General features: G+C 50.4%; 1 protein-coding gene across 3 annotated transcripts in view; it reads left to right on the top strand.

Annotated features, from left to right (window-relative positions):
* Positions 1 to 19,189, top strand: part of G6PD (glucose-6-phosphate dehydrogenase) — a 193,070-nt gene extending 173,881 nt beyond the window's left edge. For all 3 annotated transcript variants that reach the window (XM_086940135.1, XM_086940137.1, XM_086940136.1), the window contains exons 12-13: positions 8,428 to 8,520; positions 17,169 to 19,189. In XM_086940135.1, coding sequence (XP_086796261.1) covers positions 8,428 to 8,520; positions 17,169 to 17,259 — 184 coding nt within the window. In that variant the 3' untranslated portion in view covers positions 17,260 to 19,189. The remainder of the gene's footprint in view (positions 1 to 8,427; positions 8,521 to 17,168) is intronic.
* Positions 19,190 to 22,376: the final 3,187 nt, after the last annotated feature.

Below are 22,376 nucleotides of genomic sequence, written 5' to 3'. Positions count from 1 at the left end.
AGCAGTCAGAAGCACCAGGGAGCATCGTACCCCCTCTGTGGAAGGGGTCACTGCAGAGGTCTGTAAAGGTGTGGGAGCAGAGGGTTTATGATGATAGGTCTAAAAGCGCACAGATGGGCACATAGACAGTAGAATCACAGATCTGGCGGAGGGCTCTGTAGAAGGGGTCACTGCAGAGGTCTCTGTAGAAGGGGTCACTGCAGAGGTCTCTGTAGAAGGGGTCACTGCAGAGGGTTCATGATGAGAGGTCTCTGTAGAAGGGGTCACTGCAGAGGGTTTATGATGAGAGGTCTCTGTAGAAGGGGTCACTGCAGAGGGTTCATGATGAGAGGTCTCTGTAGAAGGGGTCACTGCAGAGGGTTCATGATGAGAGGTCTCTGTAGAGGGGTCACTGCAGAGGGTTCATGATGAGAGGTCTCTGTAGAAGGGGTCACTGCAGAGGTCTCTGTAGAAGGGGTCACTGCAGAGGGTTTATGATGAGAGGTCTCTGTAGAAGGGGTCACTGCAGAGGTCTCGGTAGAAGGGGTCACTGCAGAGGTCTCTGTAGAAGGGGTCACTGCAGAGGGTTCATGATGAGAGGTTTCTGTAGAAGGGGTCACTGCAGAGGGTTCATGATGAGAGGTCACTGTAGAAGGGGTCACTGCAGAGGTCTCTGTAGAAGGGGTCACTGCAGAGGGTTTATGATGAGAGGTCTCTGTAGAAGGGGTCACTGCAGAGGGTTTATGATGAGAGGCCTCTGTAGAAGGGGTCACTGCAGAGGGTTTATGATGAGAGGTCTCTGTAGAAGGGGTCACTGCAGAGGGTTTATGATGAGAGGTCTCTGTAGAAGGGGTCACTGCAGAGGGTTCATGATGAGAGGTCACTGTAGAAGGGGTCACTGCAGAGGTCTCTGTAGAAGGGGTCACTGCAGAGGTCTCTGTAGAAGGGGTCACTGCAGAGGGTTTATGATGAGAGGTCTCTGTAGAAGGGGTCACTGCAGAGGGTTCATGATGAGAGGTCACTGTAGAAGGGGTCACTGCAGAGGTCTCTGTAGAAGGGGTCACTGCAGAGGTCTCTGTAGAAGGGGTCACTGCCGAGGGTTTATGATGAGAGGTCTCTGTAGAAGGGGTCACTGCAGAGGTCTCTGTAGAAGGGGTCACTGCCGAGGGTTTATGATGAGAGGTCTCTGTAGAAGGGGTCACTGCAGAGGTCTCTGTAGAAGGGGTCACTGCAGAGGGTTTATGATGAGAGGTCTCTGGAGAGGGGGTCACTGCAGAGGGTTCATGATGAGAGGTCTCTGTAGAAGGGGTCACTGCAGAGGGTTTATGATGAGAGGTCTCTGTAGAAGGGGTCACTGCCGAGGGTTTATGATGAGAGGTCTCTGTAGAAGGGGTCACTGCCGAGGGTTTATGATGAGAGGTCTCTGTAGAAGGGGTCACTGCCGAGGGTTTATGATGAGAGGTCTCTGTAGAAGGGGTCACTGCCGAGGGTTTATGATGAGAGGTCTCTGTAGAAGGGGTCACTGCAGAGGGTTCATGATGAGAGGTCTCTGTAGAAGGGGTCACTGCAGAGGGTTCATGATGAGAGGTCACTGTAGAAGGGGTCACTGCAGAGGTCTCTGTAGAAGGGGTCACTGCAGAGGGTTTATGATGAGAGGCCTCTGTAGAAGGGGTCACTGCAGAGGGTTTATGGTGAGAGGTCTCTGTAGAAGGGGTCACTGCAGAGGGTTTATGATGAGAGGTCTCTGTAGAGGGGGTCACTGCAGAGGGTTTATGATGAGCGGTATCTGTAGAGGGGGTCACTGCAGAGGGTTTATGATGAGAGGTCTCTGTAGAAGGGGTCACTGCAGAGGGTTTATGATGAGAGGTCTCTGTAGAAGGGGTCACTGCAGAGGTCTCTGTAGAAGGGGTCACTGCAGAGGTCTCTGTAGAAGGGGTCACTGCAGAGGTCTCTGTAGAAGGGGTCACTGCAGAGGTCTCGGTAGAAGGGGTCACTGCAGAGGGTTTATGATGAGAGGTCACTGCAGAGGGTTTATGATGAGAGGTCTCTGTAGAAGGGGTCACTGCAGAGGTCTCGGTAGAAGGGGTCACTGCAGAGGTCTCTGTAGAAGGGGTCACTGCAGAGGGTTTATGATGAGAGGTCTCTGTAGAAGGGGTCACTGCAGAGGGTTCATGATGAGAGGTCTCTGTAGAAGGGGTCACTGCAGAGGTCTCTGTAGAAGGGGTCACTGCAGAGGGTTCATGATGAGAGGTCTCTGTAGAAGGGGTCACTGCAGAGGGTTTACGATGAGAGGTCTCTGTAGAAGGGGTCACTGCAGAGGGTTTATGATGAGAGGTCTCTGTAGAAGGGGTCACTGCAGAGGGTTCATGATGAGAGGTCTCTGTAGAAGGGGTCACTGCAGAGGGTTCATGATGAGAGGTCACTGTAGAAGGGGTCACTGCAGAGGTCTCTGTAGAAGGGGTCACTGCAGAGGGTTTATGATGAGAGGTCTCTGTAGAAGGGGTCACTGCAGAGGGTTTATGATGAGAGGCCTCTGTAGAAGGGGTCACTGCAGAGGGTTTATGATGAGAGGTCTCTGTAGAAGGGGTCACTGCAGAGGTATCGGTAGAAGGGGTCACTGCAGAGGGTTTATGATGAGAGGTCTCTGTAGAAGGGGTCACTGCAGAGGGTTTATGATGAGAGGTCACTGTAGAAGGGGTCACTGCAGAGGGTTCATGATGAGAGGTCTCTGTAGAAGGGGTCACTGCAGAGGGTTCATGATGAGAGGTCTCTGTAGAAGGGGTCACTGCAGAGGTATCGGTAGAAGGGGTCACTGCAGAGGGTTTATGATGAGGTCTCTCTAAAAGGGGTCACTGCAGAGGTCTCTGTAGAAGGGGTCACTGCAGAGGGTTTATGATGAGAGGTCTCTGTAGAAGGGGTCACTGCAGAGGTCTCTGTAGAAGGGGTCACTGCAGAGGTCTCTGTAGAAGGGGTCACTGCAGAGGTCTCGGTAGAAGGGGTCACTGCAGAGGGTTTATGATGAGAGGTCACTGCAGAGGGTTTATGATGAGAGGTCTCTGTAGAAGGGGTCACTGCCGAGGGTTTATGATGAGAGGTCTCTGTAGAAGGGGTCACTGCAGAGGGTTTATGGTGAGAGGTCTCGGTAGAAGGGGTCACTGCAGAGGGTTTATGATGAGAGGTCACTGCAGAGGGTTTATGATGAGAGGTCTCTGTAGAAGGGGTCACTGCCGAGGGTTTATGATGAGAGGTCTCTGTAGAAGGGGTCACTGCAGAGGGTTTATGGTGAGAGGTCTCGGTAGAAGGGGTCACTGCAGAGGGTTTATGATGAGAGGTCACTGCAGAGGGTTTATGATGAGAGGTCTCTGTAGAAGGGGTCACTGCAGAGGGTTTATGATGAGAGGTCTCTGTAGAAGGGGTCACTGCAGAGGGTTTATGGTGAGAGGTCTCTGTAGAAGGGGTCACTGCAGAGGGTTTATGGTGAGAGGTCTCTGTAGAAGGGGTCACTGCAGAGGGTTTATGATGAGAGGTCTCTGTAGAAGGGGTCACTGCAGAGGTCTCGGTAGAAGGGGTCACTGCAGAGGTCTCTGTAGAAGGGGTCACTGCAGAGGTCTCTGTAGAAGGGGTCACTGCAGAGGGTTTATGATGAGAGGTCTCTGTAGAAGGGGTCACTGCAGAGGTCTCTGTAGAAGGGGTCACTGCAGAGGGTTTATGATGAGAGGTCTCTGTAGAAGGGGTCACTGCAGAGGGTTCATGATGAGAGGTCTCTGTAGAAGGGGTCACTGCAGAGGTCTCTGTAGAAGGGGTCACTGCAGAGGGTGTATGGTGAGAGGTCTCTGTAGAAGGGGTCACTGCAGAGGTTTCTGTAGAAGGGGTCACTGCAGAGGTCTCTGTAGAAGAGGTCACTGCAGAGGGTTTATGATGAGAGGTCTCTGGAGAGGGGGTCACTGCAGAGGGTTTATGATGAGAGGTCTCTGTAGAAGGGGTCACTGCAGAGGGTTTATGGTGAGAGGTCTCTGTAGAAGGGGTCACTGCAGAGGGTTCATGATGAGAGGTCTCTGTAGAAGGGGTCACTGCAGAGGTATCGGTAGAAGGGGTCACTGCAGAGGGTTTATGATGAGGTCTCTCTAAAAGGGGTCACTGCAGAGGTCTCTGTAGAAGGGGTCACTGCAGAGGGTGTATGGTGAGAGGTCTCTGTAGAAGGGGTCACTGCAGAGGTCTCTGTAGAAGAGGTCACTGCAGAGGGTTTATGATGAGAGGTCTCTGTAGAAGGGGTCACTGCAGAGGGTTTATGATGAGAGGTCTCTGTAGAGGGGGTCACTGCAGATGTCTCTGTAGAAGGGGTCACTGCAGAGGGTTTAAGATGAGAGGTCTCTGTAGAAGGGGTCACTGCAGAGGTCTCTGTAGAAGGGGTCACTGCAGAGGGTTTATGATGAGAGGTCTCTGTAGAAGGGGTCACTGCAGAGGGTTTATGATGAGAGGTCTCTGTAGAAGAGGTCACTGCAGAGGGTTCATGATGAGAGGTCACTGTAGAAGGGGTCACTGCCGAGGGTTCATGATGAGAGGTCACTGTAGAAGGGGTCACTGCCGAGGGTTTATGATGAGAGGTCTCTGTAGAAGGGGTCACTGCAGAGGGTTTACGATGAGAGGTCTCTGTAGAAGGGGTCACTGCAGAGGGTTCATGATGAGAGGTCTCTGTAGAAGGGGTCACTGCAGAGGGTTTATGGTGAGAGGTCTCTGTAGAAGGGGTCACTGCAGAGGTCTCTGTAGAGGGGGTCACTGCAGAGGGTTTATGATGAGCGGTATCTGTAGAGGGGGTCACTGCAGAGGGTTTATGATGAGAGGTCTCTGTAGAAGGGGTCACTGCAGAGGGTTTATGATGAGAGGCCTCTGTAGAAGGGGTCACTGCAGAGGTCTCTGTAGAAGAGGTCACTGCAGAGGGTTTATGATGAGAGGTCTCTGTAGAAGGGGTCACTGCAGAGGGTTCATGATGAGAGGTCTCTGTAGAAGGGGTCACTGCAGAGGTCTCTGTAGAGGGGGTCACTGCAGAGGGTTTATGATGAGCGGTATCTGTAGAGGGGGTCACTGCAGAGGGTTTATGATGAGAGGTCTCTGTAGAAGGGGTCACTGCAGAGGTCTCTGTAGAAGGGGTCACTGCAGAGGGTTTATGATGAGAGGCCTCTGTAGAAGGGGTCACTGCAGAGGTCTCTGTAGAAGGGGTCACTGCAGAGGTCTCTGTAGAGGGGGTCACTGCAGAGGGTTTATGGTGAGAGGTCTCTGTAGAAGGGGTCACTGCAGAGGTCTCTGTAGAAGGGGTCACTGCAGAGGGTTTATGATGAGAGGTCTCTGTAGAAGGGGTCACTGCAGAGGTCTCTGTAGAGGGGGTCACTGCAGAGGGTTTATGATGAGAGGTCTCTGTAGAAGGGGTCACTGCAGAGGGTTCATGATGAGAGGTCTCTGTAGAAGGGGTCACTGCAGAGGTCTCTGTAGAAGGGGTCACTGCAGAGGGTTTATGATGAGAGGCCTCTGTAGAAGGGGTCACTGCAGAGGGTTTATGGTGAGAGGTCTCTGTAGAAGGGGTCACTGCAGAGGTCTCTGTAGAAGGGGTCACTGCAGAGGGTTCATGATGAGAGGTCTCTGTAGAAGGGGTCACTGCAGAGGGTTTATGATGAGAGGTCTCTGTAGAAGGGGTCACTGCAGAGGTCTCTGTAGAAGGGGTCACTGCAGAGGTCTCTGTAGAGGGGGTCACTGCAGAGGGTTTATGGTGAGAGGTCTCTGTAGAAGGGGTCACTGCAGAGGTTTCTGTAGAAGGGGTCACTGCAGAGGTCTCTGTAGAAGAGGTCACTGCAGAGGGTTTATGATGAGAGGTCTCTGTAGAAGGGGTCACTGCAGAGGTCTCTGTAGAAGAGGTCACTGCAGAGGGTTTATGATGAGAGGTCTCGGTAGAAGGGGTCACTGCAGAGGTCTCTGTAGAAGGGGTCACTGCAGAGGGTTTATGATGAGAGGTCTCTGTAGAAAGGGTCACTGCAGAGGTCTCTGTAGAAGGGGTCACTGCAGAGGTCTCTGTAGAAGGGGTCACTGCCGAGGGTTTATGATGAGAGGTCTCTGTAGAAGGGGTCACTGCAGAGGTCTCTGTAGAAGGGGTCACTGCAGAGGGTTTATGATGAGAGGTCTCTGTAGAAGGGGTCACTGCAGAGGGTTTATGATGAGAGGTCTCTGTAGAAGGGGTCACTGCAGAGGTCTCTGTAGAAGGGGTCACTGCAGAGGGTTTATGGTGAGAGGTCTCTGTAGAAGGGGTCACTGCAGAGGTCTCTGTAGAAGGGGTCACTGCAGAGGTCTCTGTAGAAAGGGTCACTGCAGAGGTCTCTGTAGAAGGGGTCACTGCAGAGGTCTCTGTAGAAGGGGTTACTGCAGAGGTCTCTGTAGAAAGGGTCACTGCAGAGGTCTCTGTAGAAGGGGTCACTGCAGAGGTCTCTGTAGAAGGGGTCACTGCAGAGGTCTCTGTAGAAGGGGTCACTGCAGAGGGTTCATGAGAGGTCACTGTAGAAGGGGTCACTGCAGAGGGTTTATGATGAGAGGCCTCTGTAGAAGGGGTCACTGCAGAGGGTTTATGGTGAGAGGTCTCTGTAGAAGGGGTCACTGCAGAGGTCTCTGTAGAAGGGGTCACTGCAGAGGTCTCTGTAGAAGGGGTCACTGCAGAGGGTTTATGATGAGCGGTATCTGTAGAGGGGGTCACTGCAGAGGGTTTATGATGAGAGGTCTCTGTAGAAGGGGTCACTGCAGAGGTCTCTGTAGAAGGGGTCACTGCAGAGGTCTCTGTAGAAAGGGTCACTGCAGAGGTCTCTGTAGAAGGGGTCACTGCAGAGGTCTCTGTAGAAGGGGTCACTGCAGAGGTCTCTGTAGAAGGGGTCACTGCAGAGGGTTCATGATGAGAGGTCACTGTAGAAGGGGTCACTGCAGAGGGTTTATGATGAGAGGTCTCTGTAGAAGGGGTCACTGCAGAGGTCTCTGTAGAAGGGGTCACTGCAGAGGGTTTATGATGAGAGGTCTCTGTAGAAGGGGTCACTGCAGAGGTCTCTGTAGAAGGGGTCACTGCAGAGGGTTCATGATGAGAGGTCTCTGTAGAAGGGGTCACTGCAGAGGGTTTATGATGAGAGGTCTCTGTAGAAGGGGTCACTGCAGAGGTCTCTGTAGAAGGGGTCACTGCAGAGGTCTCTGTAGAAGGGGTCACTGCAGAGGGTTCATGATGAGAGGTCACTGTAGAAGGGGTCACTGCAGAGGGTTTATGGTGAGAGGTCTCTGTAGAAGGGGTCACTGCAGAGGGTTTATGATGAGAGGTCTCTGTAGAAGGGGTCACTGCAGAGGGTTTATGATGAGAGGCCTCTGTAGAAGGGGTCACTGCAGAGGGTTTATGATGAGAGGTCTCTGTAGAAGGGGTCACTGCAGAGGGTTTATGGTGAGAGGTCTCTGTAGAAGGGGTCACTGCAGAGGTCTCTGTAGAAGGGGTCACTGCAGAGGTCTCTGTAGAAGGGGTCACTGCAGAGGTCTCTGTAGAAAGGGTCACTGCAGAGGTCTCTGTAGAAAGGGTCACTGCAGAGGTCTCTGTAGAAGGGGTCACTGCAGAGGTCTCTGTAGAAGGGGTCACTGCAGAGGTCTCTGTAGAAGGGGTCACTGCAGAGGTCTCTGTAGAAGGGGTCACTGCAGAGGTCTCTGTAGAAGGGGTCACTGCAGAGGTCTCTGTAGAAGGGGTCACTGCAGAGGTCTCTGTAGAAGGGGTCACTGCAGAGGTCTCTGTAGAAGGGGTCACTGCAGAGGGTTTATGGTGAGAGGTCTCAGTCTAAGAGCGCACCCGCGGGCACATAGACTGTAGGATCACAGGACTTGCGGAGGGCTCTGTAAGGATAGGAATCCAGGGTTCATGGTGGGTCCTAGCGCAGGATAAGGAATGACCGTGAAATGCGCTGCTGATGGACCTCAGTCTTTGAAGCTGGTCTTCGAGGAAGAGCAGGATCTCACTACAGAGATCAGCAGATCCCAGGTCTGCGGGTTTACCTTTTCCTTGTGGCTCTGCCACCTCCTTTGGTTCAGGGTTGAGCTTCCTCTTCTCTTCAGCGTTTGAGTCTTTATGAAGATACCATGATGGCGAGGACAGTGTCAGCTCTCACCTGCTCTCTATGAAGGAGCCATCATTGAATGAATGAACAGCCCCCCCCTCCCGAAAGCCATAGAGAGGGGGGCTTCCTTGGCATTCTGCTGTTCTTGGTGAAATGCCCACATGAACGGGAGTGTCTAACAGACTGCGTCAACACTGTGGCTTTTTCGTTGCCTTAAAGGCACAGACCAGTAGCTTCCATTGTACTGTTTTATTTCATGCTCTGTATGTTCAGAAATCCTGTGGGTTATGAGAATATAACTAACAAACTATGAGTACATTTTTTTTTATCTTGGCAGCGATGAACTGAGAGAAGCCTGGCGAATATTCACTCCTCTTCTCCACACAGTGGAGGCGGAAAAGAAGCCGCCGACCCCCTACGAGTATGGCAGGTAAGACCCGAGCCGCCGCTGCTAAGGGGTCCCAATGTCTGCGCGCAGTGGTCCCTGCGCCAGCAGAACTCACGGACAGTAGAAGGGTAATGCACAGAACCACAGGCGTCTGATGCCTGGGTGTACCACAGGCGTCGGATGCCTGGGTGTACCACAGGCGTCGGATGCCTGGGTGTACCACAGGCGTCGGAGGCCTGAGTGTACCACAGGCGTCGGAGGCCTGGGTGTACCACAGGCGTCGGAAGCCTGGGTGTACCACAGGCGTCGGAGGCCTGGGTGTACCACAGGCTTCGGAGGCCTGGGTGTACCACAGGCTTCGGAGGCCTGGGTGTACCACAGGCGTGGGAGGCCTGGGTGTACCACAGGCGTGGGAGGCCTGGGTGTACCACAGGCGTGGGAGGCCTGGGTGTACCACAGGCGTGGGAGGCCTGGGTGTACCACAGGCGTGGGAGGCCTGGGTGTACCACAGGCGTCGGAGGCCTGGGTGTACCACAGGCGTCGGAGGCCTGGTTGTACCACTGGTGTAGGAGGCCTGGGTGTACCGCAGGTGTAGGAGGCCTGGGTGTACCGCAGGTGTAGGAGGCCTGGGTGTACCACAGGCGTCGGAGCCCTGGTGTACCGCAGGAGTAGGAGGCCTGGGTGTACCACAGGCGTCGGAGGCCTGGGTGTACCGCAGGTGTAGGAGGCCTGGGTGTACCGCAGGCGTCGGAGCCCTGGGTGTACCACAGGCGTCGGAGGCCTGGGTAAAAACAGGTGTGGGATGTGTGGGTGTACAAGACACCTACCGGCGCTTTGAAAGGCTGGATGCACAGGGCACTAGGAAAGGGCTGGAGTGAACAGCGGAACTAGAACTTAAACAAGTACCAGAATAAGAGCAAGTGAATCAGGCTTGGGTGTGGCCGAGGATGACTTGAGAGGAGCTGAACAGAAAATGATCGTCCGCGAGACTATCTCTCACATGGAAAGGAAGACTTCAACAGAATGATCTATAAAGATCAGACTGGGCTATGGAGAAAACTTTACACTGGACCAAATATACAACACGACTGCTAAGCTGTACTAGACCTCAGAGGAAGTGTGGAGAGATGAACTCTGCCACAGTGGGTGAGGGATCACATGCATGTTGAGCTCCCTTATAGTGAACTGCTTCTAGACACTCTTCATATGTAAGGCAGGGTTATCGGCACTAAAAACAGCAAAGTATTCCACAGCAAATGCAGGCTTTGGCTGTAAATTGGAAAGAATAACATATCCCTCTTCAGGGGCTGCAGCAGCACAGCCCCACCGTCCAGGGTGATCTGCCGGAACAGATGTTGACCAGGAGATGGTTGACTCCTGACATTAAAATTGCCCTTGGCTCACAGAGTGAAGCTATCTTAAAGGTGGTTTGGTGTAATGCGGGGAAGACAGTCAAGGTTGTCTGTAGCCTCCATAGTAATCCTGTGGACGGGAAGCACGTTAGCGGTGCATTTGGATATTGGGGAAAACGACATACACACAGTCGAGCCTACTGGCATGCATCATGCCAAAAACCAGCACACAAGCAAGCTGAAGGATGATAACCATCGTCACAAGGGTGAACAACCTTTACAACGAAACTTTTACAACGCACAACCATTACGACGCGGTCATTACAACGCAAACCATTACAACGCATTGAACTGGGGGGCGCTCTAGGATAGGGAACAAGTTTTATTTTCTATCCAACACCTTCCCTAGTGTCCACGGGGACTGGAGTTGGAATAGAAAATTAAACTTTTCACTATCCAGCACCTCTAAGCGCTATGCGTTGCAAAGGTATGAGATGTAAAAACCGCGTTGTAAAGGCAGGCGTTGTAATAGCCTGCGTTGTAACGTCATACATTCCGTCACAAGTCATCAAAGCACACTTCATGCTGGAAAGTACGACTGCACACAAGCATGTAAGCAAGCTTCATACTGAATACAATCAAATTGCGCATGTAAATAGGCATGCTTCACTCTAGGAAGCATAACCACAAGCGAGCATGCTTCACTCTGGGCATCGTAACCACAAGCAAGCATGCTTCACTCTGGGCATTGTAACCACAAGCAAGCATGCTTCACTCTGGCCATTGTAACCACAAGCGAGCATGCTTCACTCTAGGAAGCGTAACCACATGCAAGCATGCTTCACTCTGGCCATTGTAATCACAAGCGAGCATGCTGCACTCTGGGCATTGTAACCACAAGCGAGCATGCTTCACTCTAGGAAGCGTAACCACAAGCAAGCATGCTTCACTCTGGCCATTGTAATCACAAGCGAGCATGCTTCTCTCTGGCCATTGTAATCACAAGCGAGCATGCTGCACTCTGGGCATTGTAACCACAAGCAAGCATGAGCATTTTAACCACAAGCAAGCATGCTTCACTCTGGGCATTGTAACCTCAAGCAAGCATGCTTCACTGGGCATTGTAACCACAAGCAAGCATGCTGCACTTTAGGCATTGTAACCACAAGCAAGCATGGGCATTAGCATGCTTCACTCTGGGCATTGTAACCACAAGCGAGTTTGCTTCACTCTGGGAAGCGTAACCACAAGCGAGCATGCTTCACTCTGGGCATGCTTCACTCTAGGAAGCGTAACCGCAAGCATGCTTCACTCTAGGCATTGTAACCACAAGCGAGCATGCTTCACTCTAGGAAGCGTAACCACAAGCAAGCATGCTTTACTCTAGGAAGCGTAACCGCAAGCATGCTTCACTCTAGGCATTGTAACCACAAGCGAGCATGCTTCACTCTAGGAAGCGTAACCACAAGCAAGCATGCTTCACTCTGTGCATTGTAACTACAACCGAGCATGCTTCACTCTAGGAAGCGTAACCACAAGCAAGCACGCTTCACTCTGGGCATTGTAACCCCATGAGAGCATGCTTCACTCTAGGAAGCGTAACCCCATGAGAGCATGCTTCACTCTAGGAAGCGTAACCACATGCGAGCATGCTTCACTCTAGGAAGCATAACCACAAGCGAGCATGCTTCACTCTAGGAAGCGTAACAACAGGCAAGCACGCTTCACTCTGGCCATTGTAACCACAAGCGAGCATGCTTCACTCTAGGAAGCGTAACCACAGGCAAGCATGCTTCACTCTGGGCACTGTAACCACAAGCGAGCATGCTTCACTCTAGGAATCGTAACCACAAGCAAGCATGCTTCACTCTGGGCATTGTAACCACAAGCGAGCATGCTTCACTCTAGGAAGTGTAACCACATGCAAGCATGCTTCACTCTGGCCATTGTAATCACAAGCGAGCATGCTGCACTCTGGGCATTTTAACCACAAGCAAGCATGGGCATTGTTACCACAAGCAAGCATGCTTCACTCTGGGCATTGTAACCCCAAGCGAGCATGCTTTACTTTAGGAAGCGTAACCACAAGCGAGCATGCTTCACTCTGGGCATTGTAACCACAAACAAGCGTGCTTCACTCTTGCCATTGTAACCACAAGCAAGCATGCTTTACTCTGGGCATTGTAACCTCAAGCAAGCATGCTTCACTCTGGCCATTGTAATCACAAGCGAGCATGCTCCACTTTAGGCATTGTAACCACAAGCAAGCATGGGCATTGTAACCACAAGCGAGCATGCTTCACTCTAGGAAGCGTAACCACAAGCAAGCACGCTTCACTCTGGTCATTGTAACCACAAGCAAGCCTGCTTCACTCTGGGCATTGTAATCACAAGGAAGCAGGCTTCACTCTAGGAAGCATAACCACATGCGAGCATGCTTCACTCTGGTCATTGTAACCACAAGCAAGCATGCTTCACTCTAGGAAGCATAACCACAAGCAAGCATGCTTCACTCTAGGAAGCGTAACCACAAGCAAGCATGCTTCACTCTGGGCATCGTAACCACAAGCAAGCATGCTTCACTCTGGCCATTGTAACCACATGTGAGCATGCTTCACTCTAGGAAGCGTAACCACATGCAAGCATGCTTCACTCTGGGCATTGTACCCACAAGCGAGCATGCTTGACTCTAGGAAGCGTAACCACAAGAAAGCATGCTTCACTCTAGGAAGCGTAACCACAAGCAAGCACGCTTCACTCTGGGCATTGTAACCACAAGCAAGCACGCTTCACTCTGGGCATTGTAACCACAAGCAAGCACGCTTCACTCTGGGCATTGTAACCACAAGCAAGCATGCTTCACTCTGGGCATTGTAACCACAAGCAAGCAGGCTTCACTTTAGGAAGCGTAACCACATGCAAGCATGCTTCACTCTGGTCATTGTAACCACAAGCAATCTTCACTCTAGGCATTGTAACCACAAGCGAGCATGCTTCACTCTGGGCATTGTACCCACAAGCGAGCATGTTTCACTCTGGGCATTGTAACCACAAGCAAGCATGCTTCACTCTGGCCATTGTAACCACATGCGAGCATGCTTCACTCTGGCCATTGTAACCACATGCGAGCATGCTTCACTCTGGGCACTTTAACCACAAGCAAGCATGCTTCACTCGGGGCATTGTAACCAAACGCACACGCAAGCATGCTTCACTATAGGAAGGGTAACCACATGCAAGCATGCTTCACTCTGGGCATTGTAACCACAAGCAAGCATGCTTCACTCTGGGCATTGTAACCACAAGCTAGCAGGCTTCACTCCAGGAAGCTTAACCACATGCAAGCATGCTTCACTCTGGCCATTGTAACCACAAGCAAGCATGCTTCACTCGGGGCATTGTAACCACACGCAAGCATGCTTCACTCTAGGAAGCGTAACGACATGCAAGCATGCTTTACTCTGGGCATTGTAACCACAAGCAAGCATGCTTTACTCTGGGCATTGTAACCGCAAGCTAGCAGGCTTCACTCCCGGAAGCGTCACCATATGCGAGTATGCTTCACTCCGGCCATTGTAACCACAAGCAAGCATGCTTCAATCTGGCCATTGTAACCACAAACAAGCATCCTTCACTCTAGGAAGAGTAACCACAAGCGAGCATGCTTCACTCTGGGCATTGTAACCACAAGCAAGCATGCTTCACTCCAGGAAGCGTAACCACAACCAAGCACGCTTCACTCTGGGCATTGTAACTGCAAGCAAGCATGCTTCAATCTGGCCATTGTAACCACAAGCAAGCATGCTTCACTCTAGGAAGAGTAACCACAAGCGAGCATGCTTCACTCTGGGCATTGTAATCACAAGGAAGCAGGCTTCACTCTAGGAAGCATAACCACATGCGAGCATGCTTCACTCTGGTTGTTGTAACCACAAGCAAGCATGCTTCACTCTAGGAAGCGTAACCACATGCGAGCATGCTTCACTCTAGGAAGTGTAACCACAAGCAAGCACGCTTCACTCTGGGCATTGTAACCACAAGCAAGCATGCTTCACTCTGGGCATTGTAACCACAAGCAAGCAGGCTTCACTTTAGGAAGCGTAACCACATGCAAGCATGCTTCACTCTGGTCATTGTAACCACAAGCAAGCTTCACTCTAGGCATTGTAACCACAAGCGAGCATGCTTCACTCTGGGCATTGTACCCACAAGCGAGCATGTTTCACTCTAGGAAGCGTAACCACAAGCAAGCACGCTTCACTCTGGGCATTGTAACCACAAGCAAGCATGCTTCACTCTGGCCATTGTAACCACATGCGAGCATGCTTCACTCTGGGCACTGTAACCACAAGCAAGCATGCTTCACTCGGGGCATTGTAACCACACGCACACGCAAGCATGCTTCACTATAGGAAGGGTAACCACATGCAAGCATGCTTCACTCTGGGCATTGTAACCACAAGCAAGCATGCTTCACTCTGGGCATTGTAACCACAAGCAAGCATGCTTCACTCTGGGCATTGTAACCACAAGCTAGCAGGCTTCACTCCAGGAAGCGTAACCACATGCGAGCATGCTTCACTCTGGCCATTGTAACCACAAGCAAGCATGCTTCACTCGGGGCATTGTAACCACACGCACACGCAAGCATGCTTCACTCTAGGAAGCGTAACCACATGCAAGCATGCTTCACTCTGAGCATTGTAACCACAAGCAAGCATGCTTCACTCTGGGCATTGTAACCACAAGCTAGCAGGCTTCACTCCAGGAAGCGTAACCACATGCGAGTATGCTTCAATCTGGCCATTGTAACCACAAGCGAGCATGCTTCACTCTGGGCATTGTAACCACAAGCAAGCATGCTTCACTCTAGGAAGCGTAACCACAAGCAAGCACGCTTCACTCTGGGCATTGTAACCGCAAGCAAGCATGCTTCAATCTGGCCATTGTAACCACAAGCAAGCGTGCTTCACTCTAGGAAGAGTAACCACAAGCGAGCATGCTTCACTCTGGGCATTGTAACCACAAGCAAGCATGCTTCACTCTAGGAAGCGTAACCACAAGCGAGCACGCTTCACTCTAGGAAGCGTAACCACAAGCAAGCACGCTTCACTCTAAGAAGTGTAACCACAAGCAAGCATGCTTCTCTCTGGCCATTGTAACCACAAGCGAGCATGCTTCACTCTGCGCAGTGTAACCACTTTCAAACCTGCAAGCACACTTCACTCTGGGAAGTCTGATCATTGACAAGTCTGAAAGCAATTTTCACTGTGGGAAATACAAGCGCACGGAAGCATGCTTCATTCTAGGAATTATAATCACGTACAAGAATGCTTTACTGGTTAAGATAAGTGTAACATATGCAAACCTGCAAAAAGCTTCACGCTTGAAATGTAGCCACATGGTGTCTGCAAGTGTACTTCAGAACGAGACCTCTAACTGCACACAAGCTTGTGTGCACATTTCATCCTGGAAAGTGTAATCACCCACGAGCATACTAGCGTGCCTCATGCTTGGCGATATAACCAGGCGTGACTCTTCGAGCGTGTTTCATGATGGAAAGTAAGGGCCTTATTTATGTTTGCATGACGGATACTCCTTATCACCAACATAATGGTCCGTCCCATCCCCAATTTAAATGTGAGTGGACCATAGGTTTGCCTACAGCTGTGACTACTGCATCACCGCTATAGCCAAACCTCTCCGACGGACTAAGGACTGTCAGAGAAATATGTCTGCCCACCCAATCTGGGTGGAAGGACAGTCTGCCATTTATTTTACTGTGGGTCACCACCAGGGGGAATGTAAAAAGCTTTTGGGCTTTTCTTTTTGAAAAAAGAAAACTGTTTCGTCTTGGGCTGCATCAGCATGATGAAACCGGCAGCAAACAGCGCAATGCATTGGCAGGACCTGCCGTGACAGTGGTTCCTGCCAGTGCATCAACATGACGGCCAGTTTCGCGGGTGGTCCCTCCGTCATGGGGATTGAGTAATTTACTCCATCTTCCTGATGGAACAACTGACGGTCTGTTTGCAAAATATTAACTCAAGCCCCAAGTGATATAAGTTACACGTCATAAACAGTGCTTTCGAAAGGAATCTCTCTGAGGCATATCAAGTAATAAATAAGCGATATGCAATCAATTGTAGCACTTCATTCTAAGGAATGAGAGGGGGAATGGGTACGAAGACCAGAATGCATCCTTCTTACTGTGTGAAGGCTGGGCTCTGGTAATGCCTTGACCGGGTCATCTCCTTCCGTGTCTGCTGTCAGCAGGGCAGCAGTTTTGCTGAAGCTGGTCCTTCTGGTGCAGACACTTGCCTTACCATCCATGCAAGATTTATTTCTTTGTCAAGTTACTTTTAAGACATTTAGGGCCCATGCATTTTTTTTCCTGAAACACAGAACCACAAACATCATATTTTAAAACACTAAAACGGATAACCATTACATTTTGCAAGAATACTTAAAAGAAAGAAATTACAAAAATACTCATTGGCTGTGCTTATTTGCATAAAACACAAAATTGGCTTCTGAACAGTGACTACCTCTAACTAGGGCCCACACGCCTTACTGAGAGTTATTCATGTGTGAGGTGTAGGCACAAGGTCACAATGAAACAGAATGAGAAGGGAGCGTTGTGCAATGTCCCTCCTATAAGATTGTGTGGGTCTGCCACAGTCCTTGTACTGTGTCCGTCCAGAATCTTCTTGTACAAGTGTTTTTCCTTGTCTCCCCTCACTTGCCAGCAGGCATTGCTCTCCACTTCCAAGCGTCTTGTAGAAATGGTGCCTCCTTCTGTTTTCCTCCCCTAAGAGCATGATATCTTTAGACTGCTTCTACCGGAGTCACTGAAAAGTTGCTTTTCTCTCCTTGTTGTAATAGTGCTGTAATATTTAGGGCAGCGTCTGTTTTGTTAGCAGCTCACTTGCACATGTTGGGTTCTTTTGTTTTTCTCTATATTCACTGTCTTTCAAGCAGTTCAGGTATTGCTTCCGACTGCCTTAAATAATGGCCTTCCCGCCATACTGGTCACGTGTGTGGGATGAGGTTGGACGCAGCCATCATGGAATGGATATTCTATTTCGTTCAGTGCATTTGTCATACTGTTTTTTTTTGCAGCCCATACTTGTCTTTAACTTTAGCTTTTACACTGTCTCTTGAGAGTATAACGGAAGTTTCTTTGGGATTGAGAGTTTCTCAGTTTTCGGTGTCTAATGCCAGCGTCCGATGCACATTTTTCTTGGTCTGGTCTTGGTCAGTGAGAGGCGTATGCGACAATGCCAGTACGTGTAGATATGGATCGGATACTAATACTGAGATCTGTCTTCCTTGCAGCCGCGGCCCGCCAGAAGCAGATGAGCTGATGAAGAAGGTGGGATTCCGTTATGAAGGAACGTACAAGTGGGTGAACCCAAACAAGCTCTGAATCCAGGACCTAGAAGAATGGAAAGTTGAGTAAAGAAGAAAGCTCGTAGCTCTCCAGGACATTAGCCCGCCTGCACCCTTTTTTTCCAGAGCCTTTTCCTGTTCCTGGAGGCCCCTCTGGTCCACACTTTCTTACTGTCTGACTTCAGTGTCTACTGGTGGCTTTGCATATCAGGTGTTGGCTTTGATTTGGTTCTTTGTGACCTGCTGTAATGTGGACCTCTCTGGTTGCTCACAGGGATCACATGGGGGTAGGTTACTTGTTGCTAAACTGTGTGTGCAGTGTGGGGCAGCGGGCGGACCTGTCGTCACACTGTAGACAATTCTGCTCTCACTGCACACCCTGGAACATGAATGCAGTGAGAGTCTGAAGATTCCCCCGTAGGACCTCAGTCCTTCTCGATAGGGCCATGATTGCTGCCAAATCAAGGAGTTGCTGTTCTGAATCGCCCAAGTACTGGGTCCATATATCCACTGTCCCATATAGGGCCCCTTCTGATAACCTACATGAGGTCACTACTATACCTACTCGTTCCTCCCCATCCCTCTCTTTGGGCCACTTCCAAGAACCCCTTTCTTGAGAACCTTTTTGGGGATCCTCCCAAACCAGCCCTTTTCCAACCCCACCATGCACACCTATTCTGAGCTGAACCCTATGCAGAAGAGTCCCCTTCTGGCGCCTCGGCAGCCCTCCTAAAATAAATTTGAGGACCCCAGGAAATGTTTTAAAGAACTGTAAAGACACCTTTCGAATAATTGCACACCCCAGTGCGCTTGGCACCTTGAGGGTCCAGTTCTGAGAAATTAAAGGTATCTTTGAAGACCCCAAACTAATTCCTAGACCATAAATTGTCCCTTTTTAGATTCCCTGCTTACGCAGAGAAGTATCTGTCTTTACGGTGCCTCTTTTCAGACGCTGTAGAAGAACCTCTTGACAAGCTGAAAGGCCCATTATGGGACCCCTCTTGCCTGTGCGGGAGCCCCTTTTCCAGTTTAAAAGCCTCCTCATGGTCTTTGGAGTTGCTTTTTCTTGGCCTGGCTGGAGCCCATTCTATGCTTTTACTGGAGACTCCTGGCATGTAGAGGCAATCTTTGTGGCCCATCCCGGAAGACCCTTCAGTTCATTTTGGCCCATGCCAGAGGCCGGTCTCCACTGTAAGAGCCTTTGTTCGACTGCGTCCAAGCCCCTTTTTGAAGAGGAACACTTTCATTGCATGTGCCACAACAATTTGTTGTTCCTCTTTCATTTGTTGTGCTAGTCACCCTGTTCTTTGTCTCAGAGATTGCTGGTCATGCTTGTCTCTTGACGTCTCAGCGGACAGGTCGAAGGGGACCACATGTCTTCAAGTGAGACTCGGCCACCGTAGCATTCTCACTCCTTCCTTCCATATGGGAGCTTTGGTGACCAGCCAATATGTCGGTTACACTTCGGAATCTGCACATTGTTCTGGAGCTCTCCTGGTCCTACACACTTAATGTTCACGAGTTCCATTTGTTGATCCAGTCGGTGTTCTTCGTGGCGGTGAGTATGAGCAAGTACTCCAGCTCCAGGACGCCAGACTTTGACCCTCCATCCCACCCTCCGCGGTACATCCCAGACCATGTACACTTCCCTGCACTCTCACTTGTTTATCGACCCACACCTGGCAGGCACTTCACCTCGTGATTGTTGCATTCCATGTAAGCTGCAGGGCTGTTATGATGTGTCCCAGGAGATGCCTCTGCTCCCCCTTGGAGAGGGGCTATACTAATGCGACACTACCTAGAGGGGCCTCCTTTGCTTCTGTGTGCCGGTGCTACCAGGTCTCCTCGTCTACAGCTTTTGGCATCAAGATACTGAAAATGGCCTCCACTTCATAGGCATTTATAGCTTGTGACTTATTTTGTACCAACCTAATAGTGTTACTTTATTAAATAAGGTTTTTGGCAAATCGGTTGTGTTCATTTCTTTGTCTGTAAAAAAAAAAAGTGTGAATTTGTGACTGGTCGTTTGATGCACGTCTGTGAGAGCCCAGCTCCGTACTTGACTCCGCTGTTGGATTCTTTTGCAGCAGACAGAGAGAGCCCCGGCTAAGCTGCAAGTGCCTGTAAGAGTGGTTTCTGTGCCGCCTCTCTTCTGTCTTGGATTTTGTAACTGCTCCATTGTGTGCTGGCTTGCCTGGCCTGGCCTGTCTAGTAGCCAATATTCTATTCAGTCCACCTAGAGCTGCACCAACTGGCCTTTGCGGTGGGCTCCAGGATACGTCTGATTTATTTTGTATTCCATATGATGGTATGCTTGTGCCGACTGAGACAAAGATTTTTCAGTGATGGCTCAGCTGATCGAGAGAGATGAAGGTGCGATGAAAGAGACAACCGACATGCCTCGGGTTGTTGGTAGTATCTGCTGTGTTTGGAGGGATCCTTGCTATCAAACGTAGAGGTACATTGTTTTGGGGTTGCCATTTAAATGCACTTTATGAAGTAGTAGGCTGTTTTGGAGTGTTTTTCTTAAAAAAAATATACCCACTGACATTTCTTCATATGCTTCTCTAGAGCCTGTATAAGGTTTTGTGCTGTAGGAACCATGGAAGCTGAGGTTTAAGGAAGAGCAAGATGAGAATGGCGGGCAAGGCAACAAAACACCAGTTTCTGCTTGCATGTGTGTTTTTATCTGAACTGCACAACAGACAGGAGGTCTGCTTTGGTCTGGTATCTTTCATAAATACAGTTAGGGCTGTTCACGAAATTCCTAATCATGCTCATTATTGCACCGTTCATGCTATTTGTTTTCTTTCCCGTGGCCTCCATGGACCTCTTCAGCCAATCTTTCCTGTACCTCGATGACTAGTTGCAGTAAGCTCGCTTTCAGCAGCCAGTTTCATCCTACCTACAAACCCCTGTGTTACTGCTGTCCATCCTGAGGCTCTCCATCTGTGAGCCCAAATCCAGTCTCCAGTCGGTGCAGACTATTCCCTTTGATGGGGCCACCTGGACTCAGTTGCTCTGAAGGCCCCCAAGCGTATTGTCTCCCCGGGGACCCCATCCCTTGGAGCATGTTCTAATTGTAGGTGAGTGCCCATCTGGGCCATCCACCAAGCAGCACGTTGCGGGCTACTGGGGGTGGAGGGGGGGACCTAGCCCCGGCGGCCCCAGCCAGCACCTGCATGCACCCATCCTGGATGCTGCGGAAGCCAGCATTGCTTCTGCCCAGCGGAAACGGCGGTTTATGCTTGTTCCTGCTCTGTTAGTTTGCTCCCAGCAAGACTAAGCATTTTTAAAGCTCCCATCTGGTGAGAGCAGACTTGCCTTTCCTGGCCGCCCTGCTGCAGGCAGGGAAGACTTGTTTAAAAATGCTCCCACCCGGCGGCAACCATATGTATTTTTGCCCGTGCGGGCAGGGAAACGACCCGGTCCCAGGGTGGGCTCCCCGAGACAGTCTGCGAGCCGACCCTGGGGAATGGGGTCCCCATGAACTTAAGAGGCGCAGGAGGGGAGTACCAGAGCACCCACTTAAAATGAAAAAAAAAACATGGCTGGTGGTGGCTGGGAAGGCAAGTTGGACCTAGGGGCTCCCCCATAGCCTCCCACATGGACTAAAAAGGTGTGGGTGCCCAGAGTGATCACCAGGGCGCCCAGAGTGATCACCAGGGCACCCAGAAAAAATCTAAAAGAAACTCTGCCTGTGCCCTAAGTTAACCATAAATTACATCCTGGCCATGCAGTGCACTGCTATTACCTTCAATATTACATCACACATGGCGAGTGCCTGCGTTAAAAGTTCCTTTAGGGCACCAGTCACACTTACTTAAAATAATTATAATTGATGAATTTCAGGGGTTTTGATTGTTAAAAGCAGTAGGTTTTTACTGACTTTTTCACCTAAATAGAACTTCCCTTTAACCTCTGTTTGTTTCAGTGAATATATATTTATATATTACCTAATTGCGGTCACCAATAGGTGGTTATAATTAGGACCAGAGTTTCCATAGGAAAAGCTTTTTTTTATTTTGCCAATAACTTTGGCGATGCTTGACTAATCTTCACAGCATATTCAAAAAACGTCCCCTTTTTGGTTCAGCTGCTGTGTTAAAGGTTTGGGGTGATTCATCAAGCAGGGGCTGAGAAAAAAGGGGGAGTCCCCAAACATAACTAACAGAATTATACCAAATTGGATTGAAAGCTAGAGGTTAATCCGGAGAACATGCTGTTCGAGGCATATGAGCTGCATAAACTACACTTAGTATTAGATCACCACCTGGTGTTGGGCTTGGATGATTACATGTTGTCATTTTGGAAGAAGTCTTTGTAGTCACGAGATAAATGGCTCCTCCCTTGGACAATAGTGCACATGGGCATCGGCTCCATCCTTAGATTGTTTTTTTCCGCCACTGGGTTCGGATGAAAGTTTTCCGCTCCGGCTAGAAATAGACTTTTCCAGCACTTCGAAGCGCAAAGACTCACTAAAAACTACTTTTGATATCGATTAACATTGTTTAAGCTCCATCAGCTCGATTCAGTTTGTCAAGGTGGGCCTATCCACGCGGTGAGGCCTACACCTCATGGAAAGGACGCCGTTCAAGAGATGTCCCGGGTGTGGAGTGAAGTTTCCACACGGTGACAACCACAAGGTCTGCAACCTGTGCTTATCACCAGAACACGACAAATCCAGATGTACAGCCTGACCTTCCTTTTGATCCCAGAAAACCATCAGAGATCGGTGGGCCCGTCGATACGACATGCAGAGATCGGCTCCGGAACCGGTAGATATCTTCGACGAGGAGGTTCCACTCGTTCCCTGAAGAAGATTCCGATCTCCAAATCGTATCAGAGGCAGACGACTCAGATGACTCCATACCATCGGGTCAGCGTGTGAGTACTACTGCCCCTGCACCACATACAGCACCTAGATTGAAGGCAAAGGTCAACATTCCGCCTCCGGAGACCAGTCACGACCGCAAGACCCTTTCGACAGCCCTGCCATCGAGCCCGGTTCCGAAGAAAGTCATTAAGCGTTCCGGTAGCTCGGCACCGAGCAAGCCTCACGCGCCAATCCCACAAATTCCCTCGGCACTGAAACCAAAAGAAGTCTTGGCTCCGAAACCGTCGACTTCTAAAGACAAAGGTATGAAGCCAGCG

This window comes from Lissotriton vulgaris, chromosome 10, assembly GCF_964263255.1.
Source record: "Lissotriton vulgaris chromosome 10, aLisVul1.2, whole genome shotgun sequence".
In the NCBI taxonomy this organism is placed as follows: Eukaryota; Metazoa; Chordata; class Amphibia; order Caudata; family Salamandridae; genus Lissotriton; species Lissotriton vulgaris.
This window is presented reverse-complemented; position numbering and strand designations above follow the sequence as displayed.